Below are 27,031 nucleotides of genomic sequence, written 5' to 3' on the forward strand. Positions count from 1 at the left end.
CTCTCTCATTTTTCAAAAAAGGGCTGTTGGCTCAAAATTTGTTGTGCTTTCTCTGTCTTGTTGGCCCTTAGGAAGATGCAGAAAGGATGGGGGGGGGGGAGTTTAAATGGCAATCAGGGCTTTAGTTTGTTTGTTTCTGTACAAGCTTGGGGTTTTTTTTAGTTTCTGTATAAATATACCTGTTCATCATCATTTCAACTGTTTGTTACCAGGTGGGTATATTTTTATAGTATTTCGTGATTGTTTTTATAGTATTTGGTGATGGTTTTATTTGGTGCCATTTTTCTAAGTGGTCTTCTTGCCATCCATGGGAAAAAGTAGAATATAAACATTTTGAAAATGAATAAAAATAAAGGAAAAATATAGTAAAATGATGGTAGCCAGGCAATCTTTTGCTGTTTTTAGATCCAGCACCCGCTAAGGACGCTCTGAAGAGCTTCATTATGTAATTGGTTTGTGTATATAATGGGAAGGGTTTTCTGTAGTTTTTGGTTTGTAAGATGCTTTGGGTCATAGTGGATAAAGCCCCGAGGGAAGATCCGAGATATCAGAGTTCGACTCCCCGCTTCTGCCATGGAAGCTCGCCCAGTGACCTTGGACCCATTGCAAACTCTCAGCCTGGCCTACCTCACAGGATCGTTGTTGTAGGAAAATGGAGGAGGGGAGAACAATGTTCTAACCCACTTTGAATGCCTTGACTGAGGGAGGAAAGCAGGATATATATATATAAATAAAGGCAAAGGCCTTTGGAGAAAAAAGAGGGCTATGTAGGTATAAATAAATAGTCTTATCTCTGTAATGTAAACTCCTCTGAGCAGACTTGTGTAGAAAATAAAACTATAAAATATAAATAGAACACATAAAGAATAGGCAACAATGAAGAGCCAAGAATCAATCAATTTCCCAGGGGGCATCTACTGAAAGAGGTAGTCTTAATCCATCCTTTCCCGATAACAATTAAAGCAGAAAAATATATAACAAATTGGACGGGAGTCTTGGGTCGTTTCCACACGGCTTACCTTCCCTCAGAACGACCCGAAAGATCACACAAAAAAACGCAGAAGATCGCGTTTTCTCGCACGAGATTTGGGCAACGTCGCTCAAATCTCGCGTGAGAAAACATGATCTTCTGCGTTTTTTGTGCGATGGTCCGGGTCATTCTGAGGGAAGGGAAGCCGTGTGGAAACAGCCCCGAACAGTTCCCTTCTGCATTAGAATTTTTAGTAGTCCTTATTCCAGTTCATACCATATCCATTCCAGTATCAGCTGTCATCAATGAAGATGCAGAAGGCACTAATGAGCACATGGAAGGGGAGATATTCTAGCTGTACATATTGCCTGAGAGAGACAACGAAATCCCTGCTTAGCCATAGTTTCTCTCTATGACTCGCCGCAAACTGTTTTAGCCCTCCACTATCCAGCAGTTTCCAATCTGTACAATGGAGATTAACAGCCTTGCCTTAAGGGACAAGATTATGAATAATTTAATTAACATCTACTAAAAATGATCTCTTTTTTTTAAAAAAAACCCTGTCCTTTTCTCTTTGTTCCATTCAAAGTTCAATGGTGATAAAATTAGCCGTTTTCCCCCAAAGTTTCCGGATTTCTATTTGCTACAGTTTTTTTTAATCATCCCAAACATAAAATATAAGCAAGGAAAAAATATAACCAACCACACATTATTTCTTTTTAAAAAAATAACGTTCACTGGCATGTTCTAAGGGAGCTATGTGCTTCTGGAAGCGGTTGAGGACATCTGCTAAGCAGGAGTGTGATGCAACCAGTATCTACTTACGATGCAGGCTGAGGGAGATGTTGATGGACCGCTCCTCAACGAAGCCCTTGAGATTGGGGATCTTGGCACATTTCAGGATCGTTTGTGAGGCACTGTCACCAACGTGGACCCAACAGACTGTGTCTTCTACATAGTTGAAGTCCATGGCAGTGGTCTGCTTGGTGCTGGTGGGTGTGATGTTAGGAACGGGCCCACCACTTAAGAAAGTAGTGAGAATGTTCTGAGAGTTGGCGATGAGTAGGATGGGAGGTCGGTCCACTGGTTCTGATAGAAAAATAGAGCCAATGAGGAATCAAGATTATTTGCCGCTTTCATCAATCAGCCACAATTCCTAGGATGACCCTCCACCAAATGCACTGCAAGGGACATATGTTAACCCGGTACAATACTGTACATAAAGTTTCAGTCCGGGGTTTACCTGAAACGGGAAAAAAATTCGGCGGGAAATTCGGGGAAACCATGTTATGGCCCCCCAAAGAAGGTGCCCTTACCCACGGCTCATCTCCAATGTTTGCTATGAGAACCAACCTTCACATCAGAGAATCACACTAAGAAAAATTTAATTTAAAATTTAATTTAAAATACACAAAACCAACCCCCCCCCCATAACCAAACTGATGCAAGGGGAACCAATCAAAAGGGAGCGGCTGCTGGATCTGCCAAAGGGAGAGAACCAAAGTTGAAGGTGGGAGGAGACAGAAATATATGGATTGGTGGGAGGGAATGAAGGAAGTAGGGAAAGGGGAATGGCTGCGGAGCTGTCAGGAGAGAGAAAGAGAGGAAAAGCAGAGATAGTATAAAGAAGGCACAGGATTGCTTTCCGCGAGTCCAAGCATTTTACTGCGAGAGAGAGACTGGCAATGCAATGAAATTGTCTGCCAATTAGAAGACAATGGGGGGAAAATACAAGAGCCTTGTAGAGCGGCACAATAATTTAGTGCACAAAATAATTAATCTCTTACCATTCTTGGCTTTGCAGGATTTGTGGTCAGGCTGGAGAAGATACCCTTCGACACAGCTGCATATATAGGAACCATGATGGTTGGTGCAGGTTTGACTACATGTGCCATACACGGTGCACTCATCAAAATCTGTTGGGAAGGGGAAGAAAGTGGGAGGGGGGAAGAGAAATTAAAATGGTCTGCCAAAGGGGGGAAAGGGGAACCTAGCTAAAACTTGGCAACCTTTGACTATTTGAAGAGTGCTCGATAACTATCCCTGAAATAAGAAAATGAAGCCAACCAAACCATTTTATCAGTAAGTTCTTCAATATATAATATGCTCCAATACCATGCTGTTGGGACAGATAAGATTTTTTTTCCTCTAAAAATGCAAATGATTGGACAACATGGAATAAGTACATATTCAATTCTCCTTGGAGAGCTTTCTTCTGAAGTCACAATTCACTGGGAACTTGTCTTGCATTGGTAACTGAACGAGTGTATGGTAATATTCTGGTGTAATTCCCATTCATTTCAATGGAGCTTTCACAGGACAAGATTCCAAAGTATTGCGTCCCAAGTTGAGAATCCTCAGATTACAGAGGCTCTTAAAGATGTGAGCCACTAAACCAGAACATTTTAAAACTCCTGTTTCTAAGAGTTTTGCCACTGTCGTTTTGAATCAACTTTTAGGGTTAACCAAAAATGATATTTGAAAAGTGAAAGTGACGTGACATAGGTTGATTCCGCACACGTTGGATAATGCACTTTAGCTATCATTTGGAAGTAGTTTTTTTTGTTCCGCACTCGAAAAATTCAGTTCCAAATGATCTCTAAAGAGGATTGGAAGTGCATTATCCAACATGTGCAGAATCAGCCATGGATTATTCAAAAGCAGCAATAATGTGACTCTTTTATCCGTAACACATACAAATCCACCTTTACAAAATGATTAGGGGTGCGGCTTTTAAAATGCTTGCGCGCCGGCTTTTCCCTATCGCAAGATACAGAAATGCGACGCTTCGGAGCTGTCACTGATTCATGTGCTAGTTCTGCTCGCTGTCAATCTAAAGTCTTGAATCCAGATTTTCTACAGCACTCAAAGTCTTTCAGTAAAGAAGACCCACTATACATTCTCATGGATTGCAATGGAGAAGAGAGGTCTGTCCTTAAAACCCACAGCCTAACTAGGTTTTCCAGGGGCACCTGCCAGCAATCTATTCCTCATTACAACCTACCTTTACAGCTCTTTCCATCGTCAGCCAGCTGGAAGGAACTGTTGCAATAGCAGGCTGGGCCATTCAAAGTTGGGACGCAGTGGTGCTGGCAGCCCATGGTGGAGCAGTTTGTCAAGAACTCTAAGGGAAAGAGGAAAGAGGCAAACGGCATCCATTAGATTCTAAGAAGGTGGTTTATTATTGCATCCTTCACAGGAGAAGCTTGGGTTGATTCTCTCTTAAAGCAATCTGTAAAGGAAACGTAAAATCTAATTCGGCAAGAATGTACACTGGATTTCTCATTGGCATTAACAACCAATTCTGCATTCCCCCCAAATCATCCAGCCTGAATTAATTTTTTTATGTATTTATTTATGTCATTTATAGTCCGCCTTTCTCACTGAGACTCAAGGCGGGTTACATCGTATGAGATCAGTACAATCAGTACCAAGTACATTTCAATACAGTATCAAGGACAGTTCCATAAACAATGCCACGGGGTAAATAGATACAAGTTTAAAAGACATAGTATTAGCAAGAATCCAATACAGAGGAGAAGAAAATACTGAAACAGAACATAATCACTTCTAGGCTAGACATTAGACGACATAAAGCAAACATACATATTTAAAACAACAAATAATATGTAAGGCAACATAGTGGTGAAGTCTACAGTCCCTAACTCATTAGCGAAGCATCTGAGGGCCAAGCTACAAGTGACGAACGACACTTGAATGGCAAGTGGATTGAGTGGAGGGCAAGTGAACAGGGAGAAATACACTTACCGTTCAAGTGTCATTCGTCACTTGTAGCTTGGCCCTAAGACCCCATCCCGACAATACAGCCCTCCCATTTGAGTAAAAAGCCTTTTTGAATGATTCAGTTTTGCATAAGTTTGCTTAAACAGCAAATTTATGGCCTGTCCTCTTGCCTACAAAATTAGGATTTCAAAGCATGGTTTAATCCTGACTTGTAATCCGGGTTTGTCATTTTGGTCTAGCATTTCAGCTGGAATGGCGAGGTATGGTTTCTTGAGAATGCAGACATCTTCAATTCTTTCCCCCATCCAAAAGGAGAGTAGGTGCGGAGAGAGCGCAAGCCTGTGAATTTCTATGGCTCGTTCAGGTAACAACAAACCAGGGTTTATTATTACGTTTAAGTGTTCTGTTACACATTCTTCAACAGCTACAGGTTTATGGGTTTATCCACACGTCGAGATGGTATCTACAAGAAAGAGGCTTGTCGCAATGCTTTTCCTAAAACAATACTTTTTCCTCATGTGTGGGCTTGCTGGAATATGCATGCAATTGCAAGGGTGGGGTGGGGGAGCTCTTAGCAGGCTTTTTCAAACCTACTTGGTGGGCCCCCACCAGAGCCAGGAAGCAGATTGCTGTATTCCTCACAACAACTTTCTTTATAATGCTGCCAACCAAATGATCCCAGTTTAGGAAGCATTTCCCATTTTTCCGGAACCCATTACGCAATTCCCTTCTGCGCATGCACAGATTCCACAAGCAAAGCTATATTAAAATTGTGACCCTGTAACAAATTACACAAATGACCCTGTTTAAGCAACAAGAGGCAGGGTTTTTTTAAAGCCATATCTTCAGGTGAATCCAAATACCTCCAAGTTGTGGTAAAACAGGACAGCCTCATCTTTTGTATAAAGAAATGAGAAGTGGGCACTGCAGCTAGCTAGCCCACCAACCTCAGAGAAAACAACTGAAGAGATAAGATCGTATGACCTAAATTACCGGAGAGCCACAGGAAGCCACGTTGAATTTTGAACATAACAGGATTTCTTTTTTTCAAACCAATCTTGTAAATTGACTGGCTGAACGGCTTTGTGGTTATCTAGGAGTGGCCACTCCCTGCCCTTCCTAGTTCCCAGACACACCAAGGCGCACACATGCTGTCTCTCAATTCAACACGGAAGGCTTCTACACGGTAAAATAAATAAATAAATAACTTGCGAGATTGCCAGCAACTCAAATAAAGCTGCTATAAGATAAGCTTCCGCAGCGCCAATTAATACACAAAAGGGAAAGGGACTGCAGCTTTGTGGCTAAAAGGGACACTCATTGTGTGCAACTAGAGTGTACTTCAACCTACAAATGGCTCTTTGTCTCCCTGCCCCCCTGTTTCCACCCCGGGTGCCACCGCTGCCACTTCGGAGTTCAGCATTTCAAGGCTAGTAACAAGACAGCTCCCATGCATATGTATTTATGTCCAACTGGCTCGCCACAATTTCAATATGGAATTCATCATGAGAAGTGCCTCGGGGCAAATTTACACATGACAGTTTCTCTGATATGCAATCCGTTCTGATTGAAATCTAGGTATGAGGTTACCATAAATAAAACAATTTGTAAGCCCTGGAAATCAACCTTATGGAGAGAGACAGCTTCTTTCTTTCAGAACATAGTCCCTCCGTGGCTATTCCCTTCCGGGCACTTACAAAGCAATCACGCTGCTGAACGCCTGCGTTTTGTTTCTTTATCCCTTCCATTGCTTCTTGTTTCTTGTGTGTTGGGCCATTGAAAGCCACTTGGGCAAGATTTTAAGTGCATAATTAACAACAACAGAATCCTACCTAAGGCTGGAGGAAGTTCGCTCCAGCTTAAGGAGATATCCACCAATGCAAGTGGGCTCTTCCTCCAACCTGAGGAGGCATCCACCAAGGAACCTTCATCCAATCTGGATCTTCTGGAAGATCCCCTGGAGCTTCTGGAAGATCTTCTAGATCTTCTTCCAATCTGTGACTATTCCATTAGAGAAAGAGTCATTTCAGTTGGAGTAAGTTTTAGGTGGGTAGCTATGTTGGTCTGCTATAGAACAGCAGGGCCATTTCCACGCAGCTTACCTTCCCTCGGAACGACCCAGAACGTTGCGCAAAAAACGCAGAAGATCGCATTTTCTCGCACGAGATTTGCGTGACATCATGCAAATCTCGCACGAGAAAATGCGATCTTCTGCGGTTTTTGTGCGATGTTCCGGGTCGTTCCAAGGGAAGGTAAGCCGTGTGGAAACGTCCCAGGATTTGAGTCCAGTGGGACCTTGCACCTGACAAAGATTCTCAAAAGGTTATGCAACAATAAAGTTGGTTAAGTCTTAAAGGTGCTACTGGACTCTTTACTATTTTGCTACTACAGACTAACATGGCTAACTCCTCTGGATCAGTGGCACCTTGAAGATCAAGAAGATTTTCAGGGTATAAGCTTTTGAGAATCAGAGCTCCTTTCTTAAGTCACTCACGTCTGAAGAAGGGAGCTCTGTCTTTCAAAAGCTCATACCCTGAAAATCTTGTTGGTCTCTAAGGTGCCACTGGACTCAAATCCTTAAACTGCATTCAGACTTCAAACTTTGCTTACAGGTCACAGGACACAGGTCAGTGCAGAGGAGGGAGGAATCCACCCAGGAGCCTCCCTATAGCTTAAGCAGCGTTTCTCTACCTTCAGTGGTTCTTTCTCCAGTGGAAATGGGAGGGAGGCTCTTCAGGCTGAAGGAAGGCTTCAAATTTTGCTCTGTGGAGTGGTAGAATAGTGGTATGATCCACCCCAATAATAATGATGATAATGATAAAGTATGTAGTAGTAGCACCCTGACCTGGATAGCCCAGGTGAGCCTGATCTCGTCATATCTCAGAAGCTAAGCAGGGTCAGCCTTGGTTAGTAATTGGATAGGAGACCATCAACAAAGACCAGAGTTGCAGAGGCAGGCAAGGGCAAACCACCTCTGTTAGTCTCCTGCCATGACCCCACCAGGGGTCACCATAAGTCAGCTGTGACTTGAGGGCACTCTCCCCTTACTCCACAGAAAGCAATAGAGCAGGGGTGGCCAAACTTGCTTAATGTAAGAGCCACATAGAATAAACGTCAGATCTTTGAGAGCCGCAAGACAGGATGCATTGAAGTGACTTCAGATGAAGAAGTGGGTTTGGGGGAGTTTCCTGAAAGTGACATCACAGGAAGAGGTGGGGTTTTGGTGCAGTATGCTGGAAGTGACATCATCGGAAGTGGTGGAGCTTGGGAAGAGCCATCACCTGATCTTTGACTTGGAAGTGATATCACGAAAGTGATGTCACGTCTTTGCTTGGCTTCATCCCCCAAGTCCCCAGGTATTTTCTGAATCAGACCTGGCAACTCCAACATTTTTATTGAAACTGTGAAAGACATGGAAAGAAAGAAAGAAAGAAAGAAAGAAAGAAAGAAAGAAAGAAAGAAAGAAAGAAAGAAAGAAAGAAAGAAAGAAAGAAAGAAAGAAAGAAAGAAAGAAAGAAAGAAAGAAAGAGGGAGGGAGGGAGGGAGGGAGGGAGGAAAGGAGGGAGGGAGGGAGGAAACGGGGAGAGAGAGGGAAATAAACTAAAAATGTATGGCCACGGCAATACTCAGAGACCTCTGGGAGCCACGCAATATGTCTAGAAGAACCACATGTGGCTCCCGAGCCGCAGTTTGGCCACCCCTGCAATAGACCCTTTTGCTCAAAGGCAAAAACACATGTCGTGCCTCAGGGCCAAACTACACATGACGAATGACACTTGAACGGCAAGTGTATTTCTCCATTTTCACTTGCCCTCCACTCAATCCACTTGCCGTTCAAGTGTCATTCATCATGTGTAGCTTGGCCCTCAGTGGCTGAACCAGCAAGTGGAGTGGGTGGGAATGTTATTCACACACTTTGTCCCCACATCTCTTGCTGCTGATAGAGCATTGCTCAGCTGGTAAAAGAAAAAGGTCCTTTAAAGGACCAAAAGTGGGTGGGTGGGCAGACTTTAGCTACTCCGTATATTGGTTGTCCACATAAATGTTCTGCCTGTAGCCTCCCCACGACTGCTTCTTTGAATTGGATCAAAAGATGTTTCCTTTTGATCTGATTTAAAGGAGGCCCACAAGCTCAATTATCAGGATGCTACGTGGACATAACCTAGATTGCAGAAACTCACATCTCCTTCAACAACCATATCATGGCAAACCACCTCTGTCAGTCTCTTGCCATGAAAACGCACCCTCAAGTCAGCTATGACTTGAGGGTGCCACACACACACCTTTAGCAGTGGCTTTGCCAGTAATCGGAGAATGTATGCGTGGACAGGGGTCCTGGTTGAGCCTTGGCTTTCAGAAGCAAAACAGGAGGAATAGACTGCTGGAGGAGGGGGCTGCTGTCTTGACCTGCAATTGTTTTCTCCAGCCCTCACTTTGCACTTATTGCCTCTCCCCGTCAGTGGTGCTTTGCGGGTGGACAACAACCACAGGAAGCGTGCCATGGCTGCTGGTCAGCCATGCCTTATTCTAATGTCACATCAGCAGCTCTCTCGAAATAGCGATCAAGGTGAAGCGGCAAGCCAGCTTCATCTCAAGGTGACAAACCTTTCCCTCCCTCCTTTTAACTCTGGTGATAAATCTTGCCTGCTTTTAACTTTAATGAACAAATAAACAAAAGCCAAAGTCCAGGAAATCACTTCGGGGGCACGTGCACGAGGAGGTCCGAGCAGCCCTCCAAGCTCCGGCAGCAGACGGTACAATGGAGGACTCTGCCGGCCATTCACTCGATACTAATGGAATTACACATAATAAATAACATTTATTAAACCCAGGCCCGTCGGGCAGTTATTTGGGGAAGAATTACTTAGCCTTAGCCTTGCTCACAACGGCAGGGGCTTTTATAAGCTCTGAGCAAACAAAGACAGAACGGAGTGTTTGCTGAGCATACACTGCCCAGCAGGAATTGGAAAGGACTATTTGCAGAGATCGCCTGTGGACACTGAGCACCCGTGCAGAACTTGTTGGGGCATACCTTCACTGCTGCTTTTGCCCAGAATTGTCGTGTACGTGCCAGTGAAGAATGACCACCTGGAATGTACAGCATCACACTGAGAAGGAAGATTCAAACTGCACTCTAATGCAGCGGCCAATGCTATTTCATTTCCACAGATTTGTATGGAGGGAGCTGGGCAATCTTGCATTCTAGGGCCAAGCTACACATGACGAATGACCCTTGAACGGCAAGTGGATTGAGTGGAGGGCAAGTGAACAGGGAGAAATACACTTGCCATTCAAGTGTCATTCGTCATGTGTAGCTTGGCCCCTAGTTTTCCAGAGATACTATTCATAAGGTCTTTCATTCATAGGGTCGCCATAGGTCAGAGGTGACTTGATGGCACATAACACACACATGCACCACTCACCCTTTTTCCTTCTAGTGACATAAGAGCAGGAGAGGTAGATGGTACATAAACCTAGGGTTGCTGGCTCCAAGATGGGAAATTCCTAGAGATCTGGGGGGTGAAACCTGCAGAAAGTGGGGTTTGGGGACGGAAAGGACCTTGGCATGGCACAATTCCATAGAGCCCACCCCCCAAAGTAGCCATTTTTTCCAGGTGAACTGATCTCTGTGGCCTGGAGACCAGTTGTAGTTCCAGGAGATCTCCAGCCACTACCTGGAGGATGGCAACCCTACATAAACCTCAAGTGTTGGTCTACAATAGAACAGCAGGATTTGAGTCCTGTGGCACTTTAAGTGATTTTCAGCGTATAAGCTTTTGAGAGTCAAAGCTCCCTTCTTCAGATACAAGGAGTGGAGATCCCTGAGTCTTTATATCCCAGTCAGGAGGTAGGAGGGATGAAGCAAAGAAGGAAGCCAGAATGTAAAGATACAATGCCACAATGCAGTTTGATTAGAGCAGAAATTAGCATCTGATGCGAGATGAGGATCCTATTCAGTCCTGGGGAGGTTCTATTGCTCTGAACTTGTGAATGAACTCAAGATTAGTAATCTCATGTAGTAATCTTCCCTTGAAGTTTCCTTTTTTGAGGATAGCCACTTTTAGGTCAGCAATAAAATGTCCCGGAAGATTAAAATGTTCTCCACACTGTTTTTTTTAGTGTTGTGATTTTTAAGATCAGATTTACGTCCATTTATTCTTTTGCGTAGGGACTGACTTGTTTGTCCAACAAAGAAAGTGGAATGACACGGCTGACTTGATATTTTATTAATAACTGATTCCACACACGTTGGATAAAACACTTCCAATGCACTTTAGCAATCGTTTGGAAGTGGATTTTTTGTTTCACACGCGAAAAATTCAATTTCAAATGAGCTCTAAAGAGGATTGGAAGTGCATTCTCTCCCACAAGCTCAAACTCATCAATATCTGCAACACAACAAGAACAGACTGTGTGCCTTCCTCTTCGTTTCATTTACTGACTTACTGCAGAGGTCAATGGGCCCCTTGATTTCAAATGGTCCTCCTCCAGGTACTTGAAGCTTGCTTGCCCCAAACAGCTGGGCTAACAATCTCTGCTTTCTGTTACCTGCATAGACCAGTCTCAGGCCAACCTCCTAACAAATGAAGGCGTGAACCAGTCTCCTATTATGACAATGCCTATTCCTGGACACTGTGCAGTATGGGGAAGGCTGTGGCTTAGCAGCAGAGCATCTACTTTGCCTGCAGAAGGTTCTTGGTTCAATCCCCAGCATCTTCCGATAAAAAGGACCATGCGATAATAATCTTAACACGCCAATGGTCTGATTTCAGTATAAGGTATTTCCCTGTGTTCATGCATCTTCACAGCTCTGCACAATGTAGGGCCAAGCTACAAGTGAGGAATGACACTTGAACGGCAAGTGGATTGAGTGGAGGGCAAGTGAACAGGGAGAAATACACTTGCCATTCAAGTGTCATTCGTCATGTGTAGCTTGGCCCGTAGTCCAGCAATTTTTCCCAACCAGGGTTCCGAAGAATCCTGGGTCTCTGCAGGACATTGTCAAAGATTCCATGAGAAATGGTGGAACAAATATATAAATTTGAAATGCCATGAAAAATCCCAAATATCCCTCAAAATGTTGTTGTTATTAGAGTTATATTTAGTTGTGTGTTCATTTTGTATTGTTACAGAACACTAACAATACAAATTACAATAATTTAGCAGTAATTGGATAATCAACTTTTTCTGGCTTTTAAACATTACCATAGATATTTCTAGAGATTTGAAAAATAAATCTAGGGGTTCCCTCCACAGAAAAAAGGTTGTGAAACACCCTATTACAGCATAGTCGTCTATTAATACAGTGGTTCCCCTTTTCAGGAGTCTACAACATCTAAGGTTGCTGCTGGTTTTGATTTATTCGCCGAAGAGCACTTTCATATCATAAAAAAAATTATGGATTAAGAGATAGGACGGCTAGGCTAGGCAAGAATCATAAATTTCCTGGGAAAATGTGATGCAGAAGTAAAGAGATTTGGGTCTGGCTTTTTTAATCCTATAATGTCTCGGTGATGAATTTGATTAGCTTAACTGGTTGCCAGTGGCAGGTCCCAGATTTCACACACTTACAAGATTACACATCCACATAAATTGAATTTATTGGTTAGATAATAATGTCAAAACAACAGAAGTTTTAGCAATGTACAAGATAGCTGAAACTCATTTTAAACACTTTTTATTTAAAACGTTTAATGTATTTCAATTGTCTTTTCAGTAAATCTGTTCTTTTAATGGTATAACATAGTCTGCTTTAAAATGGTATCTAAATCTGCCTCTTAAATCTCTTAAAACTGAATCCATGGTCCCTCTACCAAGCATATCAGGTTGAAGTCTTCATTTGAACTAAGCGGTTACAAGGGGTGATTTGTATGTCTCATCTCTACTTTTTGAGCCCAGAAACTCCTGCATTAATTCTACTACCCTCTTATGGGACCCAAACCCATGATCCTTTGCTTTTGAACCATTTTTTGTCTCTTTGCACCAATTTTCCCCCATAACATGTCTTGCATTTTTCAACCATCTCAGTCAATAAAACACCAAGTTCATTGACACTATTTGCAGCTATATTAGACAGCTGGCCCTGGTACCGACAGCGCAGGAACTAGGCTGATCTTTTGTGAATGGTGCTAATATTGCTGCAAAGCCAAGCAGAGAACGGGATTAGACTTGATTAAAACAACAACAACAATAAGCATGCATAGCCGAGGAAAGAGCCACAGCTTCCCAGCAAAGCTACCAGTAATATGCAGTGCTGTGCAGACTCCAGGAAGGGGGCAGGTTTGTCATTTCCCGTCCAGGCAGGAACAGAAATGCTCTTTCGGTCTAGGAATTGTTTTGTGCTCTGGTTTAAAACAACGCCATCTGAGCCTTGCTCTTTTTGAATTTAACTTTTAGGTCATGCTCAACATGAGAGCCAGTTGGGTGTAGTGGTTAAGAGCGCGGGACTCTAATCTGGAGAGCCGGGTTCGATTCCCCACTCCTCCACTTGAAGCCAGCTGGGTGACCTTGGGCTAGTCACAGTTCTCTGGAGCTCTCTCAGCCCCACCCACCTCACAGGGTGTTTTGTTGTGGGGATAATAATGGCATACTTTGTAAACCACTCTGAGTGGGCATTAAGTTGTCCTGAAGGGCGGTATATAAATCGAATGTTATTATGAGCATGGAACAATTGTAAATCTACATAAATTCATAGTTTGCAAATGCGTACCTATGGGGAACTCACACTCATAATAAGAAGCCAAAGATAAGCGTGGGTAAGGATGTGTCCATATTTGAAGAAATATCCATAGAGTTTTCCAGTTGGATCTATCATACACACTTTGCAGACTGACAGTGAAATCCTAAACCGAGCTACTCCAGTCTAAGAGTAACTCTGCTTAGGATTTCACTGTCTCTAAAAATTGCTGCTTAGAGATTCCCAGAAGAACCCTCCAAGCTTCCTTTTGCTAAAGAAACCGTGCTTGACCTTGCAGCGTCCCATACCCTCCCTTCCCTCTTGACACAAAAGCTTTAATCTAAGTCAAAAGCAGAGAGACGGCATTTTGCAACGTCTGGCGGCCTCCAGCTTCACGCTCGGATCATGGCAATGAGCGCCAATATGGCCGCCATTTGGCAGGGAAGCGGCCACATATGCCCAGACCCTGCATCAATCTGGAACACATCAGGATGTTCGTGTGTGGTAAGAGACGGCTGCTTTTTGTAATTAAGGGGTTTTAAACTACCTTATTCCAGTAAGTTCTCCAGAACTAACCAGAAAAGGGGGCCACTGAAACGAAAACAAAAAGTGCAGCTGCCTTTGTCTAAGTTTTGCAATTAGAGGAGGAACGGGGTCAGGTCGGGGAGTGGGGGGGTTGAGGCTCAATACAAAAAGTTGGGAAACTGAAATGAGTCACATGTATGTTGTGTTTGACTCGTGTTATGGCTATCTTTGGCCAGAGGAAGGAACAGGCTGGTGTTTGCTGACCAATCGGTTTCAGTGTGTTTCTGTTCCACATGGATATGCCGGTCTACAAAGGGGCATGTAATCAAGCTCTTTGTCAGCAAGACTTAACTGTATCAACAGCATGCATAAATGTGTCAGAGCACCACCACCAGCCTCATCTCAAATACTGGGCTTACCACCTTCGACGTCACTGACAAAAAGATCAGCCACTGCATTTAAGAGGGGGAAAGATACAGTGCAGTGACAATGGCCATCATCTCCAAGGAGTTAGCCTGACCCAGCTGAGACAGTATGGAGTGGTTGCAAGCAGAGAAGTCTGGGAAACATGCAAGAAGCAGAGACCAGAAAGACCGGGGGGGGGGGGTCCACTGCCCAAAAGAGCCAATGGTTCCTTGCAGTGGTTGGATAGAGAAAATAGCTGGAAGATAGAGATGGGCACGAACCGAAATACGAACCAAAGTTAGTCACAAACCGGGCCGGGTCGTGGTTTGCAAGCCAGGAGTTCGTTAGAGCCCATTTCTGATGAACTGCCATGAACTTTAGGCTGGTTCGTTTAGTTTGTTTTTTGGTTTGTCACTGCAGATAGCCTGGCACCGGGGGGAAGGGCTTTCTGCAGATCTTCTGCTGCCCCAGAAGTGACATTTTCACAAACCAAACGAACTGGTTTGTGAACCAGGGCAAGTTCGTGAAAGTTTGTGGTTTGTGAAATGCAACAAACCATGAACCACACGGTTCGGTACTTTCCCAGTTTGTGCCCATCTCTACTGGAAGATGCTGGCAAGGAGAAATGAACAAAGAACTTGGGGGCTTAACCCCTGCTGGAAGACTGCAAGCCAAGTGAGAGGGAAGAGGGGAAGAACTGCCATTGTGATGGAGCCCCCGTTTGAAACCCAAATGCCCAGCGCCAGAAAAAAAGAACTGTCCAGCAAGAAGAAGATAGACTAAGGTATCCCTGAAGCAAAGACATCTCCATGCCCCCTGTCTTTTTGATCGTATGCCTTTTCTTTGGTTAAAACAAGTATCATGTGGTACCCTACAGAGTACCAATTTATTATAGTAGAAGCTTGCAGGTCCTTAAGCCCACTGTTAAAAGGTTCTGTTTTCTTCAGATTAATCTGAACGGTTACCATGAGCTGATTCCTGGAACCTTAACTGAGCCCTGCATGACCTAGAAAAGCAGACGCTCACTTCAAGGAAACAGTCCCCGCTCCATGAAGTGAGGTGGGGCTGCTGGTAACAAATTTTTTTTGGAGTTCACCATGACTGGGTTTTTTATAAACCTCTTGGTTATTTTTTTTTACACTACTCCAGTGCTGCCACTATAACTTTTAGCAGATAAGAACAGCTGGGTAATGTCCTGGTCTTCTTCTCACTTTCTTGCTGGAAAAAAGTTTGCTTTTCAGATTTTCTAGAGACAATTTTCTTAGCCCTAGCTTATTCCAGAGCTTTTTTATGGAGGCAGAAGGATGTTTAATGTAACCGATGTTAAAAGTCGAGGGAATTCCTATCAGGTTTTATTTGGCAACGCACATCTAACCTCTAATTCATACTCTCTTTATATGCCTTATTTTTCTACCACAAAACTATTTGTATTTGTGCTTAGTGAATACCAGAGTTTTCTGTTCCACTTTCCTGGAACAGATCAAGATGGATAGCCATGTTAGTCTGTCTGTAGAAGCACTATGAAAAAAATACAAAACTGTGTGTCAGGTTTATCCTTCTCTTTACTAACATTCAGGAGTCATTTCGTAGAAAAGAGCTGGAGGAACTCATCAGCACAATTCATTAGCATAACTCATTAGCGTATGCCACACCCCCTTGCCATCACCAGAAGTGTGTCATTAGCATAACTGATTTGCATATGCCACACCCCCTGACATCACCTATCCTGGCTGTTTTGGACCCAATCCTGGCCATTTAAGACCGAAATTGGGCCCAAAATGGCAAAAAGGGGCTGAAAATGGCCAAGAAGGGGCCCAAAATGGTCAGGACTGGACCGCTGCTGAACAGGAGAGTGATCCACCACCCGTCAGAGACCTGATCTGGGCCATTTCAGCCCCAATCCAGGATGAAACGGGTCCAAAATGGCCAAGAGGTGGGCAGGGCCACCTGACATGACCTCTTTGGGGAACTGCCGGAACTGTGTTCCGGTGTGTTCCCCCTCGAAATGAGCCCTGCTAACATTCAAGGGTAAAGTTATACTCTCCTTACTTCTTCCTTTAGCTTCTGTCTCAGGGATGTGTTAACCAGAAGCAGTAGCAGTTGAAAGAGCGACTGACTCATCCTTCCTCCCAGATCCCGGTCTGCCAACTCTACCAGACCATGCAATCAGAAAGAATTAAGTAAACTGATGCAAACAATATTTTACCGTGTAATTCTCACCCTCACCCTGACTGAAGTTCTTCCATTACAATTCCTCCCCCATGCATTGTTAGCACTTGAGCAACCAGTGTAATCAATGCTCAATTCGGGGTAAATGCTCTGGAACCATCAATCCAGGCATAAGAGAGCCAAGTTCAAATCCCCCCCTCAGCCAAAAAGGCTCAAGAGATGTTCGTGGTTATAACTCTCTCTCTCTCTCTCTCTCTCTCTCTCTCTCTCTCTCTCTCTCACACACACACACACACACACACACACACCTAACATAACCTACCTTACAGAGTTGTTGTGATGTTAAGATGTAATAAAAATATAAACAAGAGATGTGAGAGGGGAAAACACCCACAGAATGGATGGGTTAGTTTAAAATTTTAGAATTGTAAGAATTAAAAAGTGATATGAGGGGAAGAGATCTAACTATGGGCAGTAATTCCTTTAAGGAATGAAATTTAAAGTGGAAACACCAGGCAAGGCTCTCAATATCATCCGCTGCTGCAGGGAACATCACACAATTCCACTGCATTTCAGAGAAGAGATAAGAATCTGAAATTAATATCCTTTTCCTCCTCGCTAGCTATAAATCCGATAAAGCCTTGTAAACAAGCTGTTATGGTTGTGTCGCTTATTAAACCCCATGCTCATGTATTAAAAAAAGCAGGATTTAGAAACAGCCTTCAGGGCAATTTGTACTATGTTGCCAAAGGAACAATAGCCTTTTCCCCTTCTGTACTAAATTTTCCCTCAAAACACAAATAAGGGCTGTAAAGTAAGCAACGTAAACAACCCGACCTATCCAAAATACAACCTTACTTGCTGTTAGTTTTTTTCAGAGGCTTTCTAAGCTGAACTTTACTTTGGTTACAGATCGATTTCAGCACACAAAAGAACTTTAAATGCTTAAATAAATAAATCAAGAGAAAAGAGCTCATCATGCCATAAAGCTTGAGTTTGGACTGTACCAATTCAGTCTGCACTAGAGTTGAGCACAAACTGGAAAAAAACGAACCGTGTGGTTTGTGGTTCGTCGCATTTCATGAACCACAAACTTTCATGAACCTGTCCCAGTTCGCGAACCGGTTCATTTGATTCGTGAAAACATCACATCTGGTCAGCAAATCGTCACTTCCGGGCCAGCAGAAGGTCTGCAGGAAGTCCATCCCCTGTTGCCTAGGAAACTGATTGATTGGCACCAGGCTGTCTGCAGTGACGAACCAAAAAATGAACCAAATGAACCAGCCTAAAAGTTCATGACAGTTCGTCAGAAATGGGCTCTGACAAACCGCTGGTTTGTGAACTATGAACCGGCCTGGTTTGTCACTAACTTTAGTTCTTATTTCAGTTCGTGCCTATCTCTAATTTGCACATCTGAATAGCACTTCTTTGGGGTAACTTGAAGTATTTGGAGATCCATAAGCATAAAAACTTAATCTTTGGATTAAGCTACACAGTGTTCTGGGGTGATACTTAAAAAGTCCTTCTGTGAAGATACGACGCTTTCAGCGTGCAGAAGTGCACCTCGGAATCATCCTTGAAAAGGAAACTGGACGTTGCCTGGATCTCTTCTAAAATCTGACTCCACTCTCTAAGCGGGTTCTCCTCCCACCATGAGAGCTATAGGCCAAAGGTTAAACCGTCTGTCTCTTTAGCCTGATAAACACAGAGAGACATTTTGAAAGAACAAGGAAATAATCCAACATTAGGCAAGTCTAGGAAAATGTAATAGGCCAGGCCAAAAAACCATTCTTTTCACAGCTCCCGCCCTGGGGCAAAAGACTCTGGCAAGTTTCCATTGACCGCCAGAAAGGTGTTATGGCTTTACTCTCCTGTTGCCTGAAATGCTGCAAAGAAGAAAAATGGTTCCATAAATAGAAGCTGCAGGAAAAGCCAAAGAAAACAAAGACGGGTGCTTCTCCCCCAGAGCTGCCAGACATGCCCGATTGAAGAGAATGCCCTTTATCTCAAAACATCACCTCTTCCAGAAACCTCCACAGATAACCCCCTTTTTCACAGAACAGGCATTCTTTAGACAAGCTTACAGCCTGAAAATCTTGTCGGTCTCTAAGGTGCCACTGGACTCAAATCCTGCTGTTCTACTGCAGACCAACACGGCTACCCACCTGAAACTACCAGAAGTAGGGTTGCCAGCCTCCAGGTGGCTGGAGATTGGCCGGAATTACAAACGGTCTCCAGGCCACAGAGATGAGTTTACCGGGAGAAAATGGCTACTTTGGGAGGTGGACTCTATGGAATTATGCCATGACAAGGACCAAAGTCATAATAAGGTTTATTTCCAGTTTGATATTTGGGCTTGTTTATTTTTTCACAAATGTTGAATTCTTGATGGCTTTCTCATGAAACCCGTGACAATGTCCTGCAGAAGTCCAGGGTTCAGTGGAACCTTGTTTGGGAGCACTGGTATACACACTGCCCTGTAGGGATCCCAGACCCCCGGTGAATACCTCGCCCCGACTCCCTCCACCCTGCCCCCACTTACCTAACCGGTGTGTGGGGGGGTGCACCTTCCCTGCGGGGTCCCCTGCAGCACTGCACACTCCCATGCGCAGCAGCCACCGGGTTCGGGCCTTTTTTGGCCCGGATCGGGGCTGCTGTGGAGCACTCCTGCGCTCCGCAGTGCCTGAAAACAGGTCCAATCCGTGGCAGAACGGGCCCATTTTCAGGAGCTGCAGAGCACAGAAGCACTCCTGTGCTGCACAGCACCTCAAAAATGGGCCTGTTTCAGCATGGGTTGGGCCATTTTGAGCCCCTGCGGAGCCTGGACATGCTCCCAGGGGCTGCGCGATGATGTCATTTCTGAAGTGACATCATCGCACCTTACCCTCTCCCCCAAGGTAAGTGCCAGGCCCCTATCCCCCACCCAGAGGTTGAGGGGGCCTGGCAACCCTACTGCCCTGCCCATCATATCAAAGATGAGTGACTGGTCAGAAGTTTTCCTTGGATGCAGCTTTAATTAACAATTGGGGATTTGACTCTGCCTAAAAACAGAAGGTAGGCTGAGCACCGTTTTGGCTCTGCAAAAAGGCTGCATGGCTTGGCTCTATATATGACTCAAATTTGCTCTGGGTTATCATGAATCTATAAAGACATAAAAAGAGCCTTGCTGAGTCAGACCAAAGGTCCATCTGGCGCAACATCCTCTTTTGCACAGCGCCCAGCAAGATGCCCCCAGGAAGCCTGCCAACACAGGATGGAAGCAACAGCACTTCCCCCCACACAGAAAGACATAGAAAGGGGATCCTTCTAGAGCTCTCATCAAGCTTCTCCTTTCAGAGCTTTCAATTGTTGCAAGTCGTCCTTGCAGAAGATCTTTAAGACACCTGGGAAAAGGCTGCTTCACAAGAATGTGGGATGTCTCCTCAGGCTTGTCCCATAACTATTGGCTACATGACAAAATGCAATGCCCTGACGTGGATAGCCCAAGCGAGCCCGATCTCGTCAGATCTCAGAAGCTAAGCAGGGTCGGCCTTGGTTAGTAATTGGATGGGAGAACATCAACAAAGACAAGAGCTGCAGAGGCAGGCTGTGGAAAACCACCTGTTAGTCTCTTGCCATCACCATAAGTCAGCTGTGACTTGAGGGCACTCTCCCCATGCTCCACAGAAAGCAATAGACCCTTTTGCTCAAAGGTAAAAACACATGCCATGCCTAAGGGCCAAGCTACACATGACGAATGACACTTGAACAGCAAGTGGATTGAGTAAAGGGCAAGTGAACAAGGGGAAATACACTTGCCGTTCAAGTGTCATTCATCATGTGTAGCTTGGCCCTCAGTGGCTGAACCAGCAAGTGGAGTGGGTGGGAATGTTATTCATACACTTTGTCCCCACATCTCTTGCTGCTGATACAGCATTGCTCAGCTGGTAAAAGAAAAAGGTCCTTTAAAAGACCAAAAGTGGGTGGGCGGGCAGACTTTAGCTACTCCGTATATTGGTTGTCCACATAAATGTTCTGCCTGTAGCCTCCCCACGGCTGCTTCTTTGAATTGGATCAAAAGATGTTTCCTTTTGATCTGATTTAAAGGAGGCCCACAAGCTCAATTATCAGGATGCTATGTGGACATAACCTAAATTGCAGCAACTCACATCTCCTTCAACAACCATATTATGTTTTATTTCAGGGTTATAGGAGTGACTGTTAAAAGATTTACAAAGGAAGATTTGTTAAACAGTTATGTTGCACAATAGATATCTAGTTTTCCTAAGCTCCATGGGAAGGGAGGGGCTCGATTTACATTTCATTCCCCTTTAGCATTCCGAAGGAACAACAGCTATCAAAATCGTAAGAAGCCGTTTATGAGAGCTCGGGGTGCAGAAGAAAAAAGAGTGGACAGCAAAAGCCAAGAGTTCCTCACTCTTCTGTAGTCTATTAGGATCCCTCTCTGGACTGCAAGTCACCTATTCGGTCGGTACTGTCTTGATTTGTGTTGCTTCTAGAGACAGAATGATATAGTATCAGAGTAGGATTTGGGAGTGACACTGGCACAGACAAGAAGGGGGGGGCAGAAAAGCAGCAAAACCTAGAAGTATTGCAAAAGCTTCTCCTATTGACCACATGCAGGTATTTCTAAACAGAAAGAAATAGCACACGGCCATCAATGGCCATTGACATAGGACTTTCGTGTGTGCCAGGATAAGAGGCAAAGAGAAGGTTTCTTTAGTGAGTCATTCCTTTTCCACACTAGCTCACATTCTTAAAGGTTATCATAAATAATTCATCGTGCTTTTTAAAAAGTCAATTTCACTGTAACAGTAAACTAATTCATTTTTGTAATTAGCATAAGCATCAAACCTGTCAGTGATTTTGTTGCGCTGATGAAGCTCACACTTTCAAAATAATTTATTATTTGACCCGTATTTAACTGGCCAACTGACCACATTCCCCCCCCCATTCAAATGCTCAACATGAAGGAAAAATCACAAAAACCTGCCTCACATCACATACATCTTCACTAGGCAATGACTGGCTTACCATTAGAGGTGGGCACGAACTGGGAAAACGGCGGTTTGTTGCAGATCGTGGTTCGTAGTGTTTCATGAATCACGAACCAGCATGAAATTGCCCAGTTTGCGAACCGGTTCGTTTGGCTCATGAATATGTCACTTCCAGGTCAGCAGCAGGTCTGCAGAAAGCCCATCCCCCCCCCCATTACCTAGGGAACTAATTGATCAGTGCCAGATTGTCTGCAGTGACAAACCAAAGAACGAACCAAACGAACCAGCCTAAATTCGTTGCAGTTCGTGGCGGTTCCCACCTCTACAACATCCATTGATGCTTCAGAGAGTCAGCGTGGTTAAAGTGTCAAACTAGTATCTGGGAGACCCAAGTTCAAATCATTCTGCCACAGAAGCTTGCTGACCTCGGGCCATTCATATCCTCTCATCTAAGCTACTGCTACTGCACACGGTTGTTTTGAGTAAACTGGAGGAGAGGCGGACAATGTTAGCCGCTGGAGACAAAAGTGAGATATAAATGATATAAAATCAGCACCTTGCTTACTTTAACAATGGCTCCACCTCCAGGTTATTGAGGAGGGGGAAGGGATCTTTCGAGAAGGCACTGTTCTGCCACCATCACCAAAAGGGTGCCAGAGGTTTACTGATCCTTTGGTGTGGACCCCGGCACAGATTATCAGGAATAGGGCCAGGGAATCTGTGGGACTTCTTGGGTGGAAAAATCAATACGTGGCAGCCCTCCCATACAAATACTTGGAAACAAGTTTGTTCAAAACATATTTGTAAACCAACTTGAAGAACTAAATGGCAGTAGGCAGGATATAGATTTTTGGAATACTGCAGAACATTTGGGGTAAAGAGTCTTCTTGAAGTTGTTCCTTTATTACTTAATAGTATTGACCGCCACAGTGGTTCTCTGCTAACCTGCAAGCTTGAGCAATCATGTAATAATAGAGCAGGGTTACCAGGACCTGGAGTTCCTCAACAGGAGATCCCCAAGTCCCTGGACTCTCTCGGCGGGGGATTAGGAGCTAGCACTTACCCCAGCTTCCTTCTTCACACATGAGCGCTCTCCCAGCTCGTGTGATGACATCATTTCTGGGAGTGTCATCATGCAGGGGTCAAAGGGCACCCCCGGGTCAAAGGGGGCCCTTGTCCTCATGATTGTGGGCTGCTCTCACCGCGGCTATGGCTCATTCTCACCGCCACAGCCAGCTTTTGTTTGGCACAAAGGGGATGTGGCAGTGGTGGTGAGAGTGGGTGGCATTGGTGCACGGCGGCAAGAGCAAGTGACGGTGAGAGCAGGCGGTGACGGCAACAGTGAGAGTAAGTGGCAGTGAGAGCTGGCAGCGAGAGCAGGCAGCAAGAGCGTGTGGCAGTGGCGAGAGCAAGTCTGCTCACTGCAGCCTGCTCTCATGGTGCGGAAGCATGCCCCCCCACCTGGGGACGCACCATGCCGCCCGGGAAGGGGGTGCCTCAGGGAGCGCACCCCCCTCACCGTCCAAGTAAGTGGGCGTGGGAAGGAGAGGGTGAGATCAGGGGATCCCCTGCCCCAGAGAGGGGAATGGGAACCCTATAACAGAGGAGAATTACAAACCCATCCGGCACGTAGAAATCACCTTTACTTGGGTTCACAATTTACATGTTTGAGGGAACAAACAAGGAGGAATGCAGTGACAACCAGCCTTCCTTTTTACTACAATGGCTTCTACCTTTGTAACCCTTTTTCTTCATCATAGTATATCATGTCTTAGACAGGTTTTTTTCCTTAGGCCAGTGGTACGCATGCCACCACTTGTGGACAGCCACATCCGCAGTTACCATCAACCAAAAGAGCCACATCTACTTCCGTCCCTGGCATGAGGCCTGCATCTCATGATCTTCTTTTCACCACAGAGAACAGCTGGTGTTCCCAGAAACACAGAACATAGAAACACAGAGCTGGAAGGTACCCTCAATGGTCATCTAGTCCAGCCCCCCTGCGCAATGCAGGAAATTAACCGTTATCTCCCCCACCCTCTTATCTCGCTCAGTGGGCCCTGCTCTATGTTCTCTGAAACAATGGAATAAAAACATTTTGCAAGATGTAAGTCTGGCCTGCACACAGCCGCATAGCTTCTGGAAAGAGGATTGGATGATAGCTTCCCACCTTCTTAGCTGTCATACCAAGCCAGGCTAACTGCACTGCAAGGTTGTCAACCAAACTGTAGTATGCCATGACTATGCCATGACTCTCCAAGGGCTGTATTGTCCAGTGATGAGCAGCTGACCTGCTTTGTTGTCACAGGGGCAGCAGACTTATGTGGCTGCCAGCTTTGCTGCTCTGATGTCCCAGAGAGGCTAGGCAGCCTTGGACCTGCCCAGTGAATGCTAGGCAGGGACACTGGGAGACCTTGGGATCCATTATAGAAGATTAAACCACACACATCACTACTTACAATACTTGGTTGGTGCAGACTGTCTGAGAGTAGAGATGGGTACGAACAGCAATACGAACTAAAAAAAGCCATGAACAGCCCAATCAGCTGTTCATGAACAAGCTGTTTGTGAGGCCCCATTCTAAACGAACAGGTGGTCATTGCAAGCCTCGTTCGTTGCTGTTCGCTGCTGTTCGTCAAGCCAGACAATCTGGCATCTGCAAACAATTCCCTTGGCAACTGGAGGCAGGGACTGACTGAACTCTGGCTGAACTCCTCTGTTGCCCTGGAAACCCCAATCTAAGACCAATTTAGCTTGATAGGCAGGTATTCCTTTCAAGTGTGGAGCTCCAAATTTGTTACAAGGAAGCAAAGAGCAGTGGGGAGGGGGGCTCCCAGCTCTGGTTTTACAGAGTGAGGGAGAGACAGTTGCTGTTGGCACTTTGAGAGAGAGACAGGGAGAGTGCATTGGAGCTTGAATTTTCTTTGTGTGTGGTGGGATAGGGATCTACCCCTTCAGGTTCCAGGGCTGCTGCCAGGCTCTGAGGCCAAGCTATTATTTTTTACTGGTACCTTTCCTGCTGCCTGCTCGGGTAAGGTTTCTGGGAGTGGTACCGTAGGGATCTACCCCTTCAGGTTCCAGAGCTGCTGCCAGGCTCTGGGGCCAAGCTATTATTTATTATTGGTACATTTCCTGCTGTCTGCTCAGGTAGGGGTTCTGGGAGTGGTGTGGTCGGGATCTTGATGGCTGGAGGAGAACCTGCTGGCCCCCACGAACAACGAACAACGAACATGTTCATGAACAGGTCATGTTCGTCAATGTTCATTGTTCATTGTTCGTGGATGGCATTGTTCGTGGATGTTTGGGGTTTTTTTCTGCTCGTGCCCATGTCTATCTGAGAGGTTTCAGAGCCTCTCTGTGGAAAGAAGCAGACCGATTGATTTTGCTGTTTTCTGGCATTTGACAGCAACTCATCCTAACCCAAAGAGTGATATCTAAAAGCCAATCAGGTAGCTCTAACAGGTCTGTTCCAAACAGAACAAAGGAACAAGCAGGCCTTACCAAGAAAGAACTACACAACTGGCTCTAAGGCAAAGGACCACTTTTTGAACACTGTTTGTGCTGCAAATATGCACATTCTGCAGGTGAAGTGCAAGACTGCACAGCTATGCGTCCATGCTGCCTGAGAATGCAGAGGTGCCTTTGCTGCCACAACAGAGGTACCCGAAGCAGCAGCCCTGGCATCACACTCCCTCCCCACCCACAATCTGAGGACTTGGTCTCAAAGTTCATTTCAGGACAGATGCCGGCAGGTGAATAATCTGCTCATGTGACAGCCACTTTAAAATACTCCAGTATTCAACTTTGCTAACAGTGAGTTTTCCAATAGGATTACAGAGCGGGGTTAACAAGAAACAAACCTCTTTGATCAGCACCAGAATGAAAACTCCCAAGAGCCTTTAAACCTCTGGAGGACAATGTGGCTATTTATCAAGGCTGCAGGGAAATAGAAACAAGTGGCTTAAAAAAAAATCACTTGTTTCTCCGAAATCCTAACTGTGCTGGTGTTGTGCCAATGCAAGCCACTTTCTGATAGCCGAAGGCTTCAATCTTATGTAGGCTTACTTACAAGTAAGCAGTAAGCACAGTTATTAAGCCACAATGAAGACCCATTTTTGCACAGAATCAGGCTGCACTAGAGTAGCAGTTACCTGGAAAACATCTATTTCTTGCAGAAATTTGTCTAGTGTTCTGATGCTTCAAAAAATTAAAGGGCTAAATTAAACATCTAAGGGCAAAGCTACACATGACGAATGACACTTGAACGGCAAGTGTATTTCTCCCTGTTCACTTGCCCTCCACTCAATCCACTTGCTGTTCAAGTGTCATTCGTCATGTGTAGCTTGGCCCTGACAGTTAATCCGTTTTCCTCCCATGAAGGTATATTGGTGAATCACCCTTTCCTTTCCTTTCCTTTCCTTTCCTTTCCTTTCCTTTCCTTTCCTTTCCTTTCCTTTCCTTTCCTTTCCTTCCAGCTTCTCACCTTCTGCTCTCTTCCAGAGCTTATTTTCTAGCATTCAAATAATTCTTTTGGTCCTCTTCTCAGCATCTTTTCCAAAACCAGATTCTCAACCATCTATAATGCCTATATAATGAAGCAGGGGTCTGCAACCTTCCCCTTCAGTAGTATATGTGAAAGGGATCTTGGGGTAAGAGTGGACTGTAAACTAAATACGAGCAGTCAGTGCGATGCGGTGGCAAAAAAGGCTAATTCAATCTTGGGTTGTATCAAAGGGGCCATAGCGTCGAAATCGCAGGAGATCATAGCCCCTCTCTATACTGCCTTGGTCAGGCCACAGCTGGAGTCCTGTGTGCAGTTCTGGAGGCCTCACTTCAAAAAGGATGTGGACAAAATTGAGAGGGTGCAGAGGAGAACGACGAGGATGATCAGGGGTCTGGAGACTGAGCCCTCCGAGGAAAGGCTGAGGGCCTTGGGAATGTTTCATTTGCAGAAGAAAAGATTGAGGGGGGGACATGGTTGCTCTCTTTAAATATTTGAAAGGCTGTCATTTGGAGGAGGGCAGGGAGCTGTTCCAGTTGGCAGCAGAGGGTAGGACCAGAAGCAATGGGCTTAAATTACATGCAGAAAGGTACCGGTTGGATATTAGGAAAAACTTTTTCACGGTCAGAGTAGTTCAAAGGTGGAATCAGCTGCCTCGGGAGGTGGTGAGCTCCCCTTCGATGACAGTTTTCAAGAAGAGGCTGGATGAATATTGGTCAGGGATGCTTTAGGCTGATCCTGCACTGGGCAGGGGGTTGGACTAGATGGTCTGTATGGCCCCTTCCAACTCTATGATTCTATGAACCTATGGCTCTAAAGCCAATTGGGGAGGGGGCACATGGGTCAGGGGAAGGGGGAAGAGTCTAGGAGAAAGTGTCTGGCAAAAGGATTATGCACAACCTCCCACAACTGCAAACTATCCCTTCCTTGCACTGGTTCTTCAGACATGCAATGGGCCCACGTATAAAAGACCAGCTGGCCAGACAACATGCAGCAACATGCATGCCTTCGTTTGAAAGATAGTTGCCATGGGCTTTTATTCA

The 27,031-nt window shown here is 44.9% G+C and overlaps 1 protein-coding gene across 1 annotated transcript in view; it reads right to left on the bottom strand.

Annotated features, from left to right (window-relative positions):
- Nucleotides 1-27,031, bottom strand: part of LRP1 (LDL receptor related protein 1) — a 386,504-nt gene that overhangs the window by 228,357 nt on the left and 131,116 nt on the right. Inside the window, 3 exon segments of the mRNA XM_055003348.1 lie at nt 1,796-2,059; nt 2,758-2,886; nt 3,975-4,094. Of these exon segments, the coding sequence (XP_054859323.1) occupies nt 1,796-2,059; nt 2,758-2,886; nt 3,975-4,094 (513 nt within the window).

This window comes from Eublepharis macularius, chromosome 19, assembly GCF_028583425.1.
Source record: "Eublepharis macularius isolate TG4126 chromosome 19, MPM_Emac_v1.0, whole genome shotgun sequence".
In the NCBI taxonomy this organism is placed as follows: domain Eukaryota; kingdom Metazoa; phylum Chordata; class Lepidosauria; order Squamata; family Eublepharidae; genus Eublepharis; species Eublepharis macularius.